The sequence below is a fragment of the Pipra filicauda genome, unplaced genomic scaffold, assembly GCF_003945595.2.
Source record: "Pipra filicauda isolate LSUMZ 115617 unplaced genomic scaffold, ASM394559v2 scaffold35_size7292922_pilon, whole genome shotgun sequence".
Lineage (NCBI taxonomy): Eukaryota > Metazoa > Chordata > Aves > Passeriformes > Pipridae > Pipra > Pipra filicauda.
The window spans coordinates 1225352-1246034 of NW_024104487.1; the positions used below are offsets into that span (position 1 = coordinate 1225352).

Genomic DNA, 20683 nt, shown 5'->3' on the forward strand with positions numbered 1-20683 from the left:
ATCAGCAGGAGGAGTGCTGCTAGAAGGCCAGGGAGGCATCCCTCCCTCTCCTCATTGTGGTGAGTCCACACCCTGCAGTGCTGTGCCCAGCTCTGGGCTCCCGGCTACAAGACATGGACATACTGCAAAGAGTGTACTTACTCTGCCTGTGGTACCAGCCCAGCTACTGGTACTTCAGTTGCTGTGTTATGGACATGGATCCTCCTTGGTCTGACTATTCCATTTGCTGTCACCCAGACAGACAGACAGACACACACATGCACAGAGTACAGTCTCCTCACTCATGAAAGGAATCAGAAAGGCTGATTGTTAAAACAAGAAAAGAGACAGACTGCACAGGTTGGGTGCAAGTGCATCAGCCACCCAATATTTGTATGAGACTGGCCTAGTTTATCCCCTTACTCCTATTTTGTTACACTTGTTGCTCTCGAAATCACTTGGCTCTGTTCTTTTTCCTCTAAACATCTCATAGTAAGCCCTTGCAATCCCAAAATGTTCTCTCATGCATCCCCAGGTGGGGGGTGGCACCCACAGGGTGTGTCTGTTTGGGTTAATTAAATAATTAAGAGTTCCCACCTGTCTTGGAGCCTCTTTGATCCTCCGCGATTGCGGAGATGGGTCTCAGTTGGGCTGACATCCCCTGTAAAGGGCCTGGGAGCAGTAGGAACGGGGTGTTGTTTGGGTTCCCTCACCTGCCATTGCATCTGAGGGGAGTGCAGAGGACCTTTTATCACATAGTCTAACAGACTCTGGCATGAATCTCTTGTGTCCATGAAAATTGAAGATGTGCATTGTCTTTTTCCATTAGTGTTTAAAAAGTTGTTCCTAAGTTGACAAAAGTTGTTACTGGTATATCCAAATCTACTTTCAAGGATGTTTGTTGTAGGGGCATTTGAAAGGGACCTGAAAATGAAATGAAATATGAGAATGATTGAAGGCCACTGTAGTGCTGTGTGTCAGAAAGCAGGTTATGCAGCAGATACTGTTTTGTAGCTATTCACTTGTTCAAAGCCTCAGTCTGACACAAAATTGTGTTTACCAGAGAAAAGTACGGAATTGTCTTATCACAGAATCATAGAATGGTTTGGGTTGGAAGGGACCTTAAAGATCATCTGGTTCCAACCCACTGCTGTGGTCAGAGATACCATCTCTTCTCAGTCTCCATTTAACTACTTTGATGGCTCATGTTTATTTATCCAGGGCAACATTGAAAATCTGTATTAAAGACCACAGTTGTATTCCTTTAAAAGAGTGTGTGTGTGGAGCCATTCCCACAGCTTCTGAAAGTGGCTTCTTGTTTTGCTTCGTAGTCTTAATTTTTGTCACGTATGAGTCTCATTTGAGTGTCTGAAATGAACTTTCTTATTTTAAATGTATCAGAACCTTCATTCAGTCTTACACTTAATCTGGTTACAGTAACCAATATTTACAACTGCCTTTTAACATAGTAAAACACACTTGTAGAAAACAAGCTAATTTTATTTCCATGAGAAACTATATTCTTGATATGTAACCCTTGCTTTTTCTTTTTTCAACAGACACAACAAAAGAAGGAAGTTCTATGTAGATGCTCGATGCCACCCTCAAACTATAGCAGTGGTTCAAACCAGAGCAAAGTAATATTTTTCTCCATTTTCCACCATATCTTTTCACTTACATTGAATCATTTTTCATCTGTGCCTGTTCACTGTATACGTAACATTTTTGAACTGTAAGATTATGCTTTTTTTGCAAAGTAGAAGCAGAAATCTGTTATTATTTGGCATTGCTTGTAGTTTTCCATTCAAATACAACTGCAAAGAAATTAAAATAGTTTAAAAAAAGACTAAACATATGATAAAAAGAGAATATTTAATTTTCCTCCTAATTTGTTGCACAAATACATTTGATTGTTGAATTCAGTCTGGTCTTTTATTTTTTACTAGGAAATGAATTATCCTAGATAGCAAATCTTCCCTTTTAATGAAAGCTAGATCCATTTTAAGTGTACAATTTGCAGTAATCATCTTCTAGAAATATGACTTAGTTCTCAAAGGTAAACATGTTAAAGCAGCAAAATGTTGATATCAAGTATCTTATGCATCCTCTGCTTTGCTTTGCTCCATATTTCAAAAGGCGATGTCAAATGCAGTTATTCTTCAGTACCGTATACGATGACATGAAACTTTCTCAATGTTTAGTGCTACAAAGCATGCTCAACTCTCTATATTTAAAGAAAAAAAGTCATATATAAGTCCATGAAAACTTCTTAAGTATCACTCCAAGGTAAGAAGTGGTAAAAATACGTTACCTTCTGTATATTTTTGTTTCCAGTTATACAGGTGTTATTACTGAGCTCAAATTACCCCATGAGATGGATTTCAGTGGAAAGGATGTCAGTGGAGTATTATTTCAGTATCCAGATACTGAAGGGAAGATTGAAGACTTCTCCGAACTTGTTGAAAGAGCTCATCAAAATGGGGTAAAGTAAATTTTATTGGTCTGACTGATAACAATCTGATGCGTCAAACAGCCATATTCATAGAAACTAAATGTTACGTGAGGTACTATCTCAGCTCCATCCACTTGATAACCATTATAGCCGTTACAACCAATGCACTTCAGCTCTGTGCAAGTGATATGGAACTGTTTGAAGCCATATTTAAAAATTTAACTCCCAGGCAAACACTGTTTCTTCAGAAAAGGAACTGACTGATCTGTGCACTTCTGTTCTCAGACTCTCGCCTGCTGTGCTACTGACCTTCTGGCTCTCTGTATTCTGAAGCCTCCTGGAGAGTTTGGGGTGGATGTTGTCCTGGGTAACTCCCAGAGGTTTGGTGTGCCACTGTGCTATGGGGGACCCCATGCAGCATTCTTTGCTGTCAAGGAAAATCTAGTGAGAATGATGCCAGGCAGGATGGTGGGCGTTACAAGGTAAGGGTTCCCTTTGCCATCGTGTGCCTTCAGGGAAAATTGAAATCATAGAATCCTTAAGGTGGAAAAGACCTCCAAAACCATCATGTCAAACTGTCAACCTACCACCTTGTTCACCACTAAACCATGTCCCGTAGCGCCATATCTCCATGTGTGTTCTGAACAGTTCCAGGGATGATGACACCATCACTTCCCTCAGCAGCCTGTTCCAATGCTTTACAACCCTTTCTGGAAAAACCTTTTTCCTAAACCACTCTGGTACAACTTCAGGCTGTTTCCTCTCATCCTGTTACTTGAGAGAAGAGACCAACCCTCACCTCACTACAGCATCCTTTCAGGGAGTTGTAGAGAGCAATAAAGTCTCTCCTCAGAGATTTTAATAATGCATAAGAAACCGTAATAAACCTCACTGTGACCATCTTGTGCTGAACAACAGCTGACCATGGTGCTGTACCAAACACATTTTTCTTGAAAACTGAGAACAGAAGTTGCTTTCAGTTTTGAGGAAGCAAGCGTCAAGAATTCCGTTTGTGTGGAATGAAGCTGTGAACCGTCTGTAACGCTTGTGGCAATGTGGGATTAAAAGATAACCAAAAGCAGAGTGGATTCATTGTGATGGCACGAGGCTTTGCAAGCTAACTTATTCCACCTATTCTGTACTGTTATACCTTTTTTCTCTAACATGCAGTCTTAGAAAACACAAATGGAAAGAAGTAGAAAATTCAGTGAACCTCCAAAATAAGAAGGAGCTTAATCTAGTGCAAATTTTAGTTTCACTTAAACAAAGCAGAGAAATAGTGTGTAAAATCTTGCCTCTGATTCTTGGTGGAGGTGATGCAGACATTTTGTATTTTGACAAGATGTCTAACTAGTAATAATTAAAATACAAAGCAGTTGTCTGTGGAAAGACTGCATATGTTTGGCACAGAAGCTATTCAGAAGTACTTCAGTAACCAAAATAACTAAAACATTCACAGTTGTCGATAAGGCTTAGAAATATTTAATTTATATAGTAATATTTTTTCTTCATCTTTCTGCATCTCAAGAAAGCTAGAAAAGAAAAAGTTGAAATGGATAAAAGCTGTGATACTTCCTCAGTGCATCTTTCTGCCATGAATTTTTTCAAGGTTTTGATCACAAAATCACAGAGTGATTGACAGGTTCTCTGGAGGGCATCTGGTCCAACCCCCTGCTCAAGCTGGGTCAGACTCAACCTAGAGTCAGTAGGCCAGGGTGGTGTCCAGGTGTCTTACATCTCCCCAAAAAGAGACTTCAGTTTCTCTGAGCAACTTATGCCAGTGCTTAGTCATCCTTACAGTGAAAAAGCATTTCCTCATATTCAGAGGGAACTGCCAGTGTTTCAGGTTGTGTGCATTTCTGTTGGTCCTGTCTCTGGGCACTGCTGATAAAAGTCCGGTTCCATCCTCTTTGCATCTTCCCTGCAGGTACTTATGTACTTTAGTGATGTCCTCCCTGACTCTTTTCTTGTCTCAGCCTTTCCTCATAGAAGAGGTGGCCAAGTTTCTTTGGCATCTGTGTGGTCCTTCACTGGACTCTCTCCATTTCCTCTGTATTGCTCTTTCACTGAGAAGCTCAGAACTGGACACAGTATTCCAGGTGAAGCCTCACCAGGGCTGAAGAGAAGGCAGGGATCACCTCCCTTGTTGGCAACACAAGGTGCAGCCCGGGATACCATTTGCTTCCTTTGCCGCCTGGGCAGATTGCTGGCTCATGTTTATTCTAATGTCCTCCAGGAGCCCCGGGGTTTTTCTGCTAAGCTGCTGGGCAGCCCCCAGCATGTACTGGTGCTTGGGGTTCTTTGCCAGGTGCAGGACTTTGCACTTCCCTTGTTGACCTTCATGAGGTTCCTGTGAGCCCACTTCTCCACCCTGTCAAAGTTCTTCTAGATGGACCGATGGTAAACTAAGCTGCATAGTCTACCTGACCAGCCATGATAAAAACAGAAATTCAGAGACTTCAATCTTGCTGTTTGGTGTCACAGCTGTCCTGACTTATGCATTATTCTCTCCAGCACCCTTCTGTCTCTGAGGATAGATAAATAGTTTCAGGCTAGCATGCATAAAACCCAGTGTCATAAATTACTGCAATTTTGAAGTAACAGAAGCAACATTTTTGCTTGTAACTTAGAGATGCAAGTGGGAAGGAAGTGTACCGACTTGCTTTGCAAACACGTGAGCAGCATATCAGGAGGGATAAAGCTACCAGCAACATCTGCACAGCACAGGTAATTTGTACTGCCTTATTTTCAGTGCTAGAAAGGAACGAGTTGAACAATTTGAGTTAGCTTTACTTTTGGGAGTTTTTGCTAGAAAAATTAAGGACATCGAAACATTCTGATTGTTGTGCATTTGGTTTTAGTCCTTTGAAAAATGGATCTGCTCTAAAAGAAAGTATTAGTGTACGTTTCCTTTAATAAAGACTGTAGTCCTCAATTCTTGCAGTGTCATGAATCCATCTGTCTTGTAGCATGAACACTAGTGAGTAGTGCTGTGTTATAAATGAGACAGATTTCATAATAAAATAGCAGGGAATTCCAATGATCTGAAATTTCCCACTCAAGGCAAGAGAAATAAGTTTTTAAAATCTAAAACTCATTCAAATTGTCACAACTTATATTTTTGTCTATGTGATTTGATGTGAATATGTTACATCACCAAAAAGAGAAAAACACCATGATTAACTGAGTAATTATCCAAAATAGTTATCTTCAGCATGCCTCCACAGACCTTCAGCCAGACAACATCATAACATTTTTTTGCTCCTACAGTTGCTTTGCTTATGCTCTTAATATTGTTCCAAATTTTGAGGAGAGTTTGTTAATATTAAAACAGGCTTAATTACTTAGTATCAATGACATATGCCATGATTTTTTTGTACCGTTACTGAACAGTTCCTGTGAGACTGGCTGGACTTGATAGTCTTCAAAAATCGTTGTTACAGTAGTTAAATTTAGGCACATGTTAATTGCTAACGCAGTTACATTTCAAAGCGCATTGAATTCATAATCAGTGCTGACAGTTTCATAAAAGTATTTTGCCCTTCCCTCCTTTTGTTTTGTTGGCAACACATAATCAGCTATAACATCAGCTGAGGATATGTGGTTGTCTCTGGTGCTAAAGAAACATTCCACTAAACTAGCATGAAATAACCTTTGCTAACAGGGACAGTAACAATAATAATGCCCTAAACTGTATTTGGATCCTAGGCTCTTCTGGCCAATATGTCAGCCATGTTTGGTATATACCATGGGTCTGATGGATTAAGGCATATTGCAAGACGGGTACACAATGCTACTCTAATCTTGGCTGAAGGTACGTATTTAATGTTTACGGAAACGGTTATAAAATCATTACCCCTTCTTAAATAATACATCTTCCTATGTAAACTTTTTTTGGCGAGGGAGGTGTTGCCAGCTGATTTGTGTTCTCTCAGCTGGAGAGGGACCCATTTTAATACAAAATTCACTGCTGATATTTTTCTGTACTTCTCATAATGACACCCTAGAAATAGATATCTATGTGATAGGAACTTGCAGGCATTACTTCTGTTTCCTTGGGAAACTAGCAGAAGACTACAGAGCGAGTGCCTAGATGATGCTGTTGAAATGCCATTTGCCAGCTGCTACTTCACTTACTGGACCATTCTAGTTTACTCACAGAAATCTGCACAGAGTATTAATAACATAGCAAAAGAAGGTAATAGATGATAGTAAAGCAATAGAAACATTTCAGTTAAGTTGGGTGGAGTATTGTAGCTGCTATGAAGACTGAAATCCCAAAGCTTAACAGCTAACCAAAAGCACAGAATCTGTAGCAGAAAATAATGATTGCATCTGGACTGTGTGGTCTGGTAGTTTTTTTTCCACTGGTATGACTATCATTGCTGTCAGAAGGAGCTACTCAAAACTGGAATGTTTGGAATTAAAGGATTATTGCCACAAATATTCATGTTTTATTTGCCAGTTTAGTTGGAAGACCTTTTGCGACTGTGAAAAGCACTAAGGCTCTAAACTTTGTTGTGGCAAACTCTATGACACTTAGTATCCATTCACATAATATAACTTTTCTTTCCAGTGTTATGATTTTGTCTTTATTCCATCTATATACCAACTCTGCTGCTGTGTGTATTATAGATAGATTTGATGTATCAGAAGGATCTGGCCTAGACTCATTATTAATTCATTATTGATTAGGTCTGAGTCTGATTTAGGTGCATTTCGTACACAGTGACATTTCGCTGAAAAGCTGATGATTTTGCTAATCTTTACACAAAAGGAGAATACTTTGCTTTATGTAAAAGCGTTTACTTATGAGATAGATGGTGTGGTTATTCAGTTACTGTGTGAGCAGTAGAGAATTAAATATCTGTTTTTCATAGGTCTCAGACGAGCTGGTCATAAACTACATCATGATCTGTTCTTCGATACCTTGACGATAACATGTGGATGCTCGGTCAAAGAGGTTTTGGACAGGGCAGCTCTTAGAAAGATAAATTTTCGGATTTATAGTGATGGCAGAGTAAGCAATTTTCTAAACCTTTGATAAATTCAGAAATTTTGTAGTATGACTTTTTCTTCATTAAGTTTCTAATCATTACATGTGGTAAACAGAACAAAATTATTTAAGACCTTGTAACTTGCTCAGATATGTCCATCAATTATAAAGGTAATATAAAGAATGAACTTGTTAGTGATGCACTTCCAGAAATAATAATTGTATTTTCATTTTATGCCTGTTAAAAAAGATTATCTAATTGTTTCATGTCAAATATGCTACTAAGGGGTAGAGAGACTTAATGAAGAAATACAAGGTGACATCCAGAATTCAGGTCCTGTGGCACCATTTAAAGACAGACTGAAATCTAAACCACATTTTTGTAGGCGCTAAGGACTCTTGGCAAAGTGTAATATGTTGTGTAAATTGGGATGGGGGAGGGGGTGTCATAGCAAAATGGGCAATTTTCCTATTAAGTGGAAAAAACTTAGAAGCATTAGAAGGGAGATCACAAGTCTCAAAGCTTGTGAGCCATTTAGTGTGGATGGTTTAGCTCGGTAAAGGAAGGAATAGGAAAATTTTATGTAAATAAAATAAATTTATGTATATTACGTAAAATGAAGTGACACTTATGTATCATTGGGTAGATGAATTTTTTCCCCCTTTTTTTTTTTCTTCCTGTGTTTCTGGAATATTTGTCTTGACCAGAACAAATGTACTGTGCTTAGAATTAACAGCTTTGAGTTAAAAACAACAATTACTGTCGTTTTTATCCATAGCTTGGAGTATCGCTTGATGAAACTGTAAATGAGAAAGACCTAGATGACATATTATGGATATTTGGTTGTGAGTCTTCTTCTGTAAGTACATAAGAGATCATACAGTTTAAATTATCTGAATGTTTCAGAAGTTCAATGAATAGCAAAACTGCCCTTGGGACATTTGGTGTCTACATGATGACCATTAGTTAAATACTGAGTATTTAAGATGCTCTCTTAAAGAAAAAGGCAGTGTTAGATAACAAGGATTTATGCAGTGCCATTTTCTAATTGTGACACTTAGTTCTTTCAGTCAGCTTGGACACCTTGCATTTAGGCTATTACTTCTTTTGTGAGGGTTAGGACATGGTGGTAAGTTATTCCCTTCCCACTAGAATTTTTGTTGCATGTCATTAGTAATTAGCAGCAATACTTAAAAGAGGAGGTCTACTGAGACATCTGTACATATTTTTAATATAATGCTGTTGTCATGCTAGATATATACAAGTATGTATGCTGGTAAAGTTGGGGGGGTTTGCCCTAAAAGCTGACTAAATCTCGAGGTAAACTGATAGTATAAGCTAGTTCTGATGGAAATTGACTATGAAAAAATAAGTTTCCATGAAAGTATTTAACTCCCTGTTTCTCTGTGTCGAAGGAGCTGATTGCCGAGGGTATGGGCGAGGAAACCAAAGGCATCCTTGGCACCCCATTTAAGAGAACTTCCAAATTTTTGACACACCAGGTTTTCAACAGGTTTGTGAAACTGCTGTGTATTTGGTGTTTTATGGTATTATCTGAAAATGTCTCCTTTCAAAAGCAGTAGTGGAGTCAGTTGAGAACAGTTTTGTACCTGTACTATTCGTATGGTCCGTCCTTACTCTGAAATAATCTATTTAGTAGCATTTTTAGGTATCTTTTTCATTTTAAATGAGCAGAGCAGTACTCATGGTCACATTGGGAATGTGTTTTTCCACTAATCTGCTACATTGTGCAAGCTATTATTTGAGGATGCAATATCAGCAGACTTACTAGAGCCCTTATATTCCATATTTACTGATAGCATTTCTGAGATGGTAATAGGCATTTTTAATCCATGTTGCTATTAGCAAGCTGAAAATGCCAGTTCTATTACGTATTAATAGCTATCTTCAGTCCTACTGTTTTATTTATGTTTTTTCCTGTGTTAGCTGCTGGTATAGCTAATCTGCTTGCCTTTTCACTACATTTTGTATTCTCCAGCTATCACTCTGAGACAAATATCGTGCGGTACATGAAAAGATTAGAAAACAAAGATATTTCCCTTGTTCACAGCATGATTCCTTTGGTAGGTATTTACCAAAAAGAGAAAAAATTAGGTCATTACATACATCTTTATGTATTTCAATAAATACTGATAAGTATGTTTGTATTTTTAGGGGTCCTGCACAATGAAGCTCAATAGTTCAGCTGAACTTGCAGTAAGTAGCAATAATACTGTCTCAGTTGAGACCCACATGAGTAAACTATCTAGCCAGTGTCATTGTAGAGAAGTAAAGACTGCTCTTGGTTAGTACTCCAGCTGAGGAGGTAGTTTCTGGAGTAACTAGCCATCCTCTCCCATTTCCGCCGGGGAAAAAGGTTCTGAAAAGCACAAGTAGGAGTGCAACAACAGTAGGAGAGTGAGTGGATTTAGAGACTCCATTTTGAATAACATAATTAAAATAATTTTTGGAACGAGATATCACAGTCCTGTTCCCTCATGCAGTGTTGCAGTACCTAATTCTGTCTGCTTTACAAATCTTAAAATCAAAACCTCCAAAATATGAAAACGGTCAGGTGGGACTGACTGAGTCATGCTTTGTTTTCAGTTTGCTATTTGTTAGGATATCCTGCCTTTTCCCCATGGTGAAGAGTACCCAGATATATTCATTTTTCTAGCTGATAGCATCCAGGCTGTTTGAGTACCAAATGACTTTTTAACTGAATGAGCTTCTTCTGCTCTCTCCCTGTTGTATTCTCACTTTGATGTTTCACTAGGTTTCCTTTGTCCCCCTTCTCTCACTGCCTTCTCTCTCTCCTTTCACTGTTTTCTGTCTTGTATATTCCCTCTAATTAAAATTAGTAGCAACAAAATGTTATGTACTATTCCACACAACTCCTCTCTGTTTGCCTTGTGATCCTACAGCTCTACAAAAGGATGTAGATGATGTAGGTGATGTAGTAGGAGAAACTGAGATTTTGTAATCATATTCTGAATGTTAAAAATAGGTTTACTGGAAATCATAAAATCATTTCGGTTGAAAAAGACCTTTACGATTGAATCCATCTGTTAACCTGTCACTAAACCATGTTCCTAATCACCAAATCTACATATCTTATAAATACTTCCAGGGTTGTTGACTCCAGCAGTTCCCTGAGGAGGCCGTTCAAATGTTTGTTAACCCTTTTTATGAAGAAATTTTTCCTAATATCCAATCTTAGTCTTTTGTCCTATTGGTCATTACCTGAGAAAAGAGACAGACCCCAGCCTTGTTACAGCCTCCTTTCAGGTCATTGTAAAGAGCAGTAAAGTTCCCCTAAGCCTAATTTTCTCCAGGCTAAACACCCCCAGCTCCCTCAGCTGATCCTCTCCAGAGTCATAAGACTTCGTAAGTGCTCCAGACCCTTCTTCAGCTTTGTTGCCCTTCTCTGGACATGCTCTGAGACTTCAATTTCTCTCTTGTTGTGAGGGGCCCAGAACTGGACACAGGATTCAAGGTGCGGCCTCACCAGTGCTGAACAGTGGGGAAGATCATTTCCCCAGTCCTGCTGGCCACACTATTTCTCATACAGGACAGGATGCCATTGGCCCTCTTGACCACCTGGGCACACTGCTGGCTCATGTTCAGCCACTGTCGACCAGCAGCCCCAGGTACTTTTCTTCCAGGCTGCTTTCCAGGCACTCCGCTTTCAGCCTGTACTGCTGCCTGGGGTTATTTTGACCCAACGGTGCAGAAATGCCAATAGAAATTTGGCATCCCACCCTTTAGGGGAAGGGAGCACCAGAGATTTGCAGATGCTCATGGTCAAAAAGGAACAACAAAAATCAGAGGGTCCGCAAAAGAAACTTACATACTTAAATCTTACGCTTGGTATGGAAATTGGTGTGTTAGTCTTTTATGTTCTAGCAGAAGCCCATGGTGGTAGGGGTAGGTTGAAGAGAAGAGAGAGAGAGAGGGAAATTAGAGAGAGGGAGAGAGAAAGAGTGGAAGAAAGGTGCAAAGAAAGAACGATCACTAATCTTGATCCAGTGTTGATCCAGCTGATGGGGTGTCCAGGGTCCTGCGACACATGTGCACTCAGGCTTCGTGGGGGCACCTTTTCATTGATAAGTTTTCCCTACCCTGGAGATAAGTTTCTTGCTGTCTATGCAAATTAGTTATCATGCACAGCCTGTTCTTCTAGACGTTTCTGGAAATGGGTCCTAGGGCTTTGCAGGTCTTCGGTGGTCTTGATCCCTAAGATTAGACCTTGCTGAACCTCATATCAGTGGCCTTGGCCCATTGATCCAGCCTGTCCAGATCCCTCTGTGGAGGCTTCCAAACCTCCAGCAGATCAATGCTCCCACCCAGATTGATAGAGTTTCTTCATAGAGTTTAACAAGAGAACAGAGTTGTTCGCAAAATATTTTGTTATAGCATTGTTTGTTTGTTTGTTTTTGGTTTTATAGCCTATTTCATGGAGAGAATTTGCCAACATCCACCCTTTTGTGCCCCTGGATCAAGCTCAAGGGTATCAGCAGCTTTTCAAGGATTTAGAGAAGGACCTATGTGAGATTACTGGCTATGACAAAATCTCCTTCCAACCAAATAGGTAGGAATTTTTTTCTGAACATTAGCACCTAAACTGATTCCAAAAACTTACTTCTAATGAAAGTGTGCTAGCTAAAAACAGAAGAATTTTCTAAAATTAAATTTACCTTGAATGCAAGATTATGAAAGCAAATAGTTTGGTTTTTTCAAAGACTACAGCACCTTATTTTGTCTTGTATCTTCTAAGAGTTTAAGGATTTGGTCTTTTAATTTTTTTTAATATTTCTTCCCATGTTTTCCTCTCTTTGAATGTTTCTCCACCATTGCTTGTGTAAAATGGTGGTGTTATTGGTATTCTCCTGTGAGCTAAAAATGAAGATGTGAAATAGGAATAAGCTGTATGAGCTGTCAGCTGTGTAATTGTTGAAACTGGTATTTGATGCACTAGGTTTGACTGAAGAATGCCTAGGATCTGCATGCTCACTGAAATAAATACAGCAGCATTGAATGATAAATGCAGCCTGTTTATGTCCATTAGCAGTTTTGATACAAAATGAGCAGCAAGAAATTACACTTAGGATTTCACCGAAAGACTTCTTACGTTTCATTGTGAACACTTTGTTATGCATTTCAGTATTAGTTTGCCTCTCTGTAACCAAGCATGTAGTTTCCTGCTAGGTGCGGAAATGTGGATCAACTCCATCAGCAAAAGGATTTAACATCATAGTGTAAGCACATAAAATGGCATAACTTTTACCATCTACTGTTTTCATCTACATCCAGTTGTTAATTAAGGCATGTCCATTTGTAGTTTAATCTAGGGGATGTGCTTCTTCTAATTTGCTGACAGTTGCCTAAAGTCATTGGTAAGGATTAGCGCTGAACAGTTTTGAAGTTTTGGCAGAGAGTTGGCACTTTCTGGTTTGTGTGCTGTGTAACAGTGTTTGTGTTCCTCTTCCAGTGGAGCCCAAGGAGAGTATGCAGGCTTGGCTGCAATCAAAGCTTATTTAAATGCCAAAGGAGAACATCATAGAACCGTAAGTGTCAACACTCATGTGGGGAAGAGCTTTTGGGTGGAAAGTGAAGAAAGGAAAGTTGATTCAGCAGCTGGGAGTCACCTAGAGAGAAATCAGGTTGTGTATCCTCACCTGTGACAAGCTTTCAGTATTCCTTGCTTCCCTCATGAATCCTGGGTACCATCTTAAAACTTTTTACAGACAGTGAGAATGAGAAAGGGTACTCCCTGAAAGGGAGTCTGGCATGGACAGACTTAACTTTCTCCATAGCAGCCCATATGGTGCTGTGCTTTGTGGTTAAAGGGATCTCTTGGCTACTGATGAACAGTGCTTTCACAGTGTTAATGCTTTTTCTTTATCCCACTGCCCTGCCCTGACCCTGTCCTTTCCCCAGCAAGGAGGCTGGATGTGGGCAAGACGCTGGGAGAGACACAGCTGACCTCAGCTGACCAAAGGGATATTTTATGCCATATAATGGCATGTGCAACAAAAGCTCAGGGAAAGGAGAACACATAATTATGACAGGGAAGGTCATAATTATGGCATTTTAATTCCCAGGCAACCATTACATGTGCTGGACCTGTGGCCAGCCATGGGAAGTAATGAATCAATTATTTAAGAGCAGGTGCTAATTGCTACCATAGTAGTGTGCTGGTGACAGTATTGCACCAACGAAGACGCCCTGGTTACCATCCATCATCCATTCATCTACTGGAGAGCCAAGGAGGGATAAGCAAGACTTAATAACCCGTAAATAGTCCTGTAAGACCAATGCAAAAAGTATGACAGTGAGTGGAAGTTAACAGTGGACTATCTGCCATCAGTGAGTGCTGCCACGTGTGACAAGCTCAAACTCCAGTATAAGTGGGAGTCAAAGGCAGCCAAGCAGTATGCCACAACTGGTGCTGTAAAAGCATTTTTCCTTAACCCTTTGGCAGCAGAGTCTAGGTCAGTCTGTTTTCTGGCAGTTTGTGGCAGTGTGTCCAGTACATCTGGAACTGACTGCCCAGGGCTGGAAGCACATCTCTACCTACCTGCCAGTCTTTGATACAGACTGCCCTGGAACACGGTGAAGTCCATGAAAATCTGCAATACATGGATAGACACCATTGTATGGGGCAGCACAGCCCCACTGGAATCATCTGAGGAGGGGTAAAAATATTCCAGACCATTTGGAAAGCTGGTTTTGCCATAAAACCAAAGTATCAGAGATCCAGTTCTTGGGACTGAAACAGCAAGATGGTTGTCACACCCCTGGGAGTGCAGTCAATAACTGTGACCCCCCCAGCTTTCCCTTCCCCAGAAAGGAACACAGGCTTGTTAGACATTGTGGATTATTGGAGAATGCATGTGTATGACAGGTTACATTCAGCTTGAGAACCCTCTCTGTTGAGTGACCTTAAAGAAGAATTATCTTGAGTGGGGTTCTGAGCAGCAACAGATCAAAGAGGGGATAGTTTGTGTGGCAGCCCTTGGGTGCCTATTCAGGTGGGAACAACTGTGAGAAATGTACTCTACATTTCAGCTTTGGAGCCTTCAGAGTTTTGGAGCTGGAGGTATTGAGGATCCAAGGCTTACTGCACTCTGACTGGAAAAGAGATAACAGCAGTGCACTGGGGGGGTAATCTGCTTCAAAGGTTATTGGTACAGCACAGCTCCTCTTGCACTGTGATCACCTGTGCTGCACTGGATAGTCTGCATTATGCATTTTTCTACAATTAAATCTAATGCTTGAGGAAGAAATGCTTGTCTTATGAGGAAGCTTCTGGTATTTACAGTATCCTAGAGAAAATGTTCTGTGGCTTCACCACCCATTATTGTATCATTCTTCATAATAAATGCTTTCTCTTTTTTGAACTTGACATGTTACAGTTTCATCTAATACCCTCTCACTCTAGAAAGATGTTGAACAGTTCTTCATTGACATACCATGTTAATTCTGAGATTTTTTCATTTATCCTTATCCATCCATATTTCTGTTCTTCTAGTTGGATTCTAGTTGTCTATCCTTCTCAAAAAAGCCATCTCATAACTTTGATTATCTTCAGAGCTTCTGTGTTCCTTTCACTTTTTTCTCTATTTCCTTCCTAGTTTTTGATGCAGTTGCTTTCTTTTCCATCAACACTGTAAGATCTTTTGAGTAGCAATAGGTTCAAAACTAAGGATCACATTTTTGAGTTGTTAAGATTTGTTTTCTTATGTAATACTCTAGATCAGTCTGGTTCCAGTATATATATACATTTTTGAATGTTGCTACTTTGGATTGTGAGTCGTTTTTTGAACTGTGAAGTCAGTTCTTTTAGGGACCTGGGGAGTTTGGTATTAACAGGATACTTGGCATTTCACTCTGTGTCTCCATTATAAACCCAATTATGAGTAATTTTAAATGCTAGAGAACCAGCACAGATATATGTAATATTCTATTATGATGACCTTTCTTTACGGTGAAAACTGATTGGATCTTTTTGTTTCTTTCCTGTGTTTCCATGAAATATTTATCCACATGAACCTTCCCATTTACTCCCTTGGAAGTTAGTTTAGGAACATTTTTGGGACCACATCCAAAACTTCTTTGAAATCTGAGATTAGTTAGATCTTCTTCTTTCACACACTCACAGAGCTGGCTTTAAACAGCTGGAAGAAACTCCTTAGTGCAATAATATCCATATTTTCTGAACCTTCGCTTTGGGACTTACTTGCCTTCTCAAAATGGAAGGGTCGTTGTCCTGATCTCCTGGGAACTATAGACTATATGTGAGGAAACTACCTAAAATTGAATAGTTAAGCTTTGTCTTATTCTGTCTTTGTTTCTTTGTTGCATCCAGATCACCTCAAACTTCTTGGAAATCAGCCACTCTTTACAATTACAAACTTTGTTTTGTGAGTAGTTTTACTCAAGGGGAAGCGAAATTAGGTTGAAATTTTATTCCTCTTACAGTTGTCTTCTTATTGTCCATGTATGCTTTGCTGTTGCTCATATTCTATGCAAGATCCTTGGGCTTCTGTGAGTGTCTGTGATCCTTCTGTGCTCCAAAATACCCAGAGGTTGACTGCACAGGAGAGAGAGCCCGGAGGCGCTTGCACTTACATATTAAAGATTTCAAATGTTACAGTAAAATAAAGATACTCTTGGGAAAAAATAAAATGAGAAAGCCCACAAAATGTTGACATTTCAGCTGAGGTGAGCTTTTCTGCTGAGCTGGAGAAAGTAACTAAACCAGCAGTTCAAGCTTCTTGCAGTTGGCTTCGTTTGGATGTGGTGCCCTCTCGTGGGACAAAAGCATGGACATGAACTGACAAGTCTCATCTCTCCACTTTGTTGCCTGATCAGTAACATCTGTACCCAGCAGGACGGGGTGGCCATCTCAACTCGCTTTACATTTCTGCTATGCAGCTAAAATGGCTACAGATGTGGCACAGGGCTTCCTGGCACTGGGGCTGGGATGCCTGTGTTTCCTGTGTTCTGAAGTAATTAACATTTGTCTCAGCATCTTTATGGAACAAGTTCCATGAACCATCGTGCAGTTTCTCATGAAAACAAAGTGCCTTACAGCCATTTTACAAAGCTAAGTCTGAGTCATTTAATAAACTGAGTTAAATCTTTCCAAGAGAACTATAATAGACAAATGTTTCAATATCCTCATTGAATAGAAGCAAAGGATTTGGGGTTTTTTAGAGAAGATATATTGTCTTTAGAAGGGGTAGAATTCCTAGCAAATGTCTGGATACGTCCTGACCTCCATTTTCCTATCACTAAGAAGAGCCTACATTTATTTAAGTACTTCTCTTGTTTTCTTTTTACATTAACAGTATAGAGCATGTAAGTAGCTCTCTGAAACTTCTTATCTATAGCCAAAATATTTCAGAATAAATTTTTGTTTTGAGTAGAATACACAAGAAAATTTTTTGAAAGTCAGCTGAAGTTGTTGTGGAAAATTTGTAATTAGTTTTTCCTTTCAAGTCATTGTATGTGTGGAGACTGATTACTTAAAAAAAGATTTAGTCTTTTAAAAAAAGGTGGGGTGAGACAAAAGGACTTTAAATGTGAGTGTCTGAGATAATATTCTGGAACTGCAGCCCTAAATATGATTCTGTAGCAAATGAAACTTTTTAGATGCTGATACCTGAATGGATTAAAAAGAAATCTAGTTGCATCGTTCAGTACAAGAGGTAATTTGCCAGTAAACATTACCTAAGGATTCCTTTTGGAAACTCTGATAATGAGATGTAGCCAAATGCAGACCATAATGCTTTAAGAATTTTTTAACAAGTTATACTTCAGCCCCTGCTTTTTTTCCCTTCTAAGGTGTGCCTTATTCCTAAATCTGCTCATGGTACAAATCCAGCAAGTGCGCAAATGGCAGGGATGAAGATTCAGCCAATTGAAGTGGATAAAAATGGGAGCATTGATATCTCCCATTTAAAAGCAATGGTGAGTATTTATTTATATTTAATTTTTAAGGTAGGAACACTCCTTCTCTGAAGGTAATGGCAGCTGAATCACATTTTTCTTTGGGAGAAAATAGAGCAATAATAATGTTTATGTGCTTGGAAATGATAAGTAATTATTTTTCTTATTATAATTTTTTGCTCATTCAGCCACTAGCCATGTGGTACTTGTGAGATTTCTCTTGAGGATCTTTGATGCAGGAGTTGCTCAGAGTCTTTCTACACTCTTTTATAGCAGACCCTTTGGCTCACATCTTGTAGTTGAAACAAAGGAACCATGTTGATGAGTGTGAAGCATTTCAAACTGAATTTAGCCTTCTCTTAGCAAAGTTCAAGTCACCTCTGCTGGGGAAGGTGTTGCTAGGCAACTTTTTTTTTTTGTGTAGATTGGCTGCAGGTGAATCTTGGGATGCAAGGGATTAGCAAGACACATTTCCATATTTGAACAAACTTTTGTGGTAGTTGTAGAACTGTATTGCTGAAAGTAGGGGGAATAGCCATTTATATCACATTACCTCTAAGGCCAGATAGTTCCCTTGGCTTGTCTGGAGGTTTCAGAAGTGACTGTTATATATATATGTGTGTGCGTGTGTGTGTGTGTGTGTGTGTGTGTGTATGTATATATGCCTTCTTCTCCAATTTAAAATTCTGAAAACACGGTTTTTCCATAGGCATTGCTGAGGGAAGGAACCCAGTACACTTTGCCGATCATAAATTACTTTGATTATCTGCTGATAGACTTGTTTCCCACCTGTAAAACAGCTGATGACTTCAGTTGTATTTTTTTGTAAAAATCTAGAGAAGCTTTAGGAGCCTCACTGACCTTTTCTCTCCCTCTCCCTGCCACCAGGTGGACAAGCACAAAGAGAACTTGGCAGCCATCATGATCACATACCCTTCTACCAACGGTGTGTTCGAAGAGGAGATTGGAGATGTGTGTGACCTCATTCACAATCATGGAGGACAAGTTTACTTAGACGGAGCAAATATGAATGCTCAGGTACAAAATCTTCTAGGCAGATTTATTACAGCTGGGAGTCCGTGGAATAAAAATTGCACAGCAGTACTCAGTTCAGACCATAACACAGCTTCCTCACAAGGTGGCACAGTGCTTGGGGGAGGAGTGAGGTTTGCAAGAACAGTCATAAAAATTAGATGGCAAAAGTAAGGACTTTATATTTGTTTTGCCCTGAAATGTGTTGTAATGTGTATGAGTTGTTCACTGAAATTGGCTTAGTCTGCTTAACCTTTATCAAAGACATTCTTTGCAGACATAATTAAGAATTACTAAAGCAAAAAGTTGTTTGCATCAAGTTCTTGTTTCATGATGCATCACAATAAACATAAAAACATACAGTCTTTTTCAACATGCTTTCCTTGAATGCATTAATAGGTCTTAAATGGCACATGAAGAAGGTTTTGAAACAGAGTATTCCCTTCACAGGTGGGTCTGTGTCGTCCTGGAGACTACGGCTCTGATGTCTCTCACTTAAATCTTCACAAAACCTTTTGCATTCCCCATGGAGGAGGAGGACCTGGAATGGGACCAATTGGAGTGTGGGTATCTCTATATTAATAGCCTTTCCTTAAAGAAGTATATTATATATATATCCCTTAGTGAATCATGGTTGGTGTTTCACTTCAGTACAGAGCTGCGTGTGGAAGAGGGATACTGTTGTTTGTAAACTTCTGTCTTCCTCCAGCATAGTCATGTGCTGATCTCATGAATGGTGTAGTTCACTCGCGTTCTCAAACCCTGACTTCCATGTTGGCCTTTTAGTGTGCACGGTAGAGCTCCCTCAGCAATCCGTTTCCTGAGTAAAAGCAGAGATGATCTGTGGGCTCTGAGGGCTGATGCTGTATGTAGTACAGAATGCAGAAGTGGAACATGAGTTATGTGAATCTATTCTGTAGAGCATTCATATTTCCTTAAAAGAAAATAATCTTACTTGTTTCAAGAAAATAATTTTTATTTGGATAGCTCCATGAATATCTTGTGGTAGGTTGAAAACTGAGTGCCATCCTCCATTGGCACCAGTTATGTTAATAAACTTTGTTGAAGACATAGACCAGACTTCCTGGAGGACTGTTTGGAAGCAAGGTGAAGAGAAACTACTGCTGAAACTGTCCAGATGTGGTAACACAGAAACACTCATTTAAGTTCTATAATCAATGTTTTTGTTTTAGGAAGAAACATTTGGCTCCCTACTTGCCTACCCACCCTGTCATCAAAATACAGCCGGATAAGGATGCATGTTCTTTGGGTACTGTCAGTGCTGCACCTTGGGGTTCCAGTGCTATATTGCCAATTTCCTGGGTGTATATCAAGGTGTGTAGACTTTTATAAGGAGTTTCAGCTGAGGTTCTGTTTCTGTTTCAAGTGCGATGCCACTGGAACCACATGAACAGGTTTAAGAGCAACTCAGCATAAGATGTTTGCACAGACAGAAATGCAAGTGACTACAGCACAATCATAGATTATTTACATCCATCAAACCTCCTTGTTTTCCAGTAGGACAATGGAACTGCCTATTGCCATCTTTTGCCATGGGAAAGGATGTTAGGACAAATGCTGTATCTGTGCAGCCTGGTTAACTCTTTTACCTCTTGTCTGTAATAATTTTTGAGACAAGCGGACACCAGGCAGAAAACAGCAATCAGGCTTGCCCTCCCACTTTTTCTGACACAGAAGTTTTCATGTTTAAAAGCTACTTGGTAATTACTGTTCTTCCAAGAATATTTCTATTTGTATGCTGCAGTATTGTTATACTTGACATGTATGTAACTTTCCCATATCCTGAATTCCAGAGGATTTTACTGAATTTTAAAACTGAACTTAGTTTTGGCTTTGGATGTGAGACAGCTTGATCATGATCTCTGTAATTTGTTAATCCCTTGCAGTTTAGTGATAAGCCAGCAAATATTTGGTTGCATATATGTAAGTATTTTGCCAAGAGAGATGAGTGTAGATTCAAATTCTGTTTGAGAGAAGGTGTGCTGGGACTCTAAGCAATATTTAAAGCTTTCAATGACAGAAAATGCTGAGGAATAGTGAACATAGGGGCAGTGTTGTTCAGGGTACTCTGTCGCCAGTTTGATACTCTAACCTTGAAAACTTTCTCTGCTGAGGATACCAGCTCTCCCAGAATTCAAAATGAGCTGATGCAACTTACCTGGTGGCTTTTGAGCTGTGGGTAAAAATCACTTGTGACTGTAAACTGGTTCCCATTACAGAATATTTAAACTGTAGTAAATCTTTA

General features: G+C 39.5%; 1 protein-coding gene across 1 annotated transcript in view; it reads left to right on the plus strand.

The window, feature by feature from the left end:
* GLDC (glycine decarboxylase) overlaps positions 1–20683 on the plus strand; it is a 44989-nt gene that overhangs the window by 16813 nt on the left and 7493 nt on the right. Inside the window, exons 5-20 of the mRNA XM_027709718.2 lie at positions 1539–1616; positions 2314–2461; positions 2717–2913; positions 5062–5158; positions 6140–6245; positions 7312–7451; positions 8207–8287; positions 8844–8941; positions 9428–9512; positions 9604–9645; positions 11877–12019; positions 12920–12995; positions 17281–17406; positions 18274–18423; positions 18868–18980; positions 19611–19752. Coding sequence (XP_027565519.1) covers positions 1539–1616; positions 2314–2461; positions 2717–2913; positions 5062–5158; positions 6140–6245; positions 7312–7451; positions 8207–8287; positions 8844–8941; positions 9428–9512; positions 9604–9645; positions 11877–12019; positions 12920–12995; positions 17281–17406; positions 18274–18423; positions 18868–18980; positions 19611–19752 — 1822 coding nt within the window. The remainder of the gene's footprint in view (positions 1–1538; positions 1617–2313; positions 2462–2716; positions 2914–5061; positions 5159–6139; positions 6246–7311; positions 7452–8206; positions 8288–8843; positions 8942–9427; positions 9513–9603; positions 9646–11876; positions 12020–12919; positions 12996–17280; positions 17407–18273; positions 18424–18867; positions 18981–19610; positions 19753–20683) is intronic.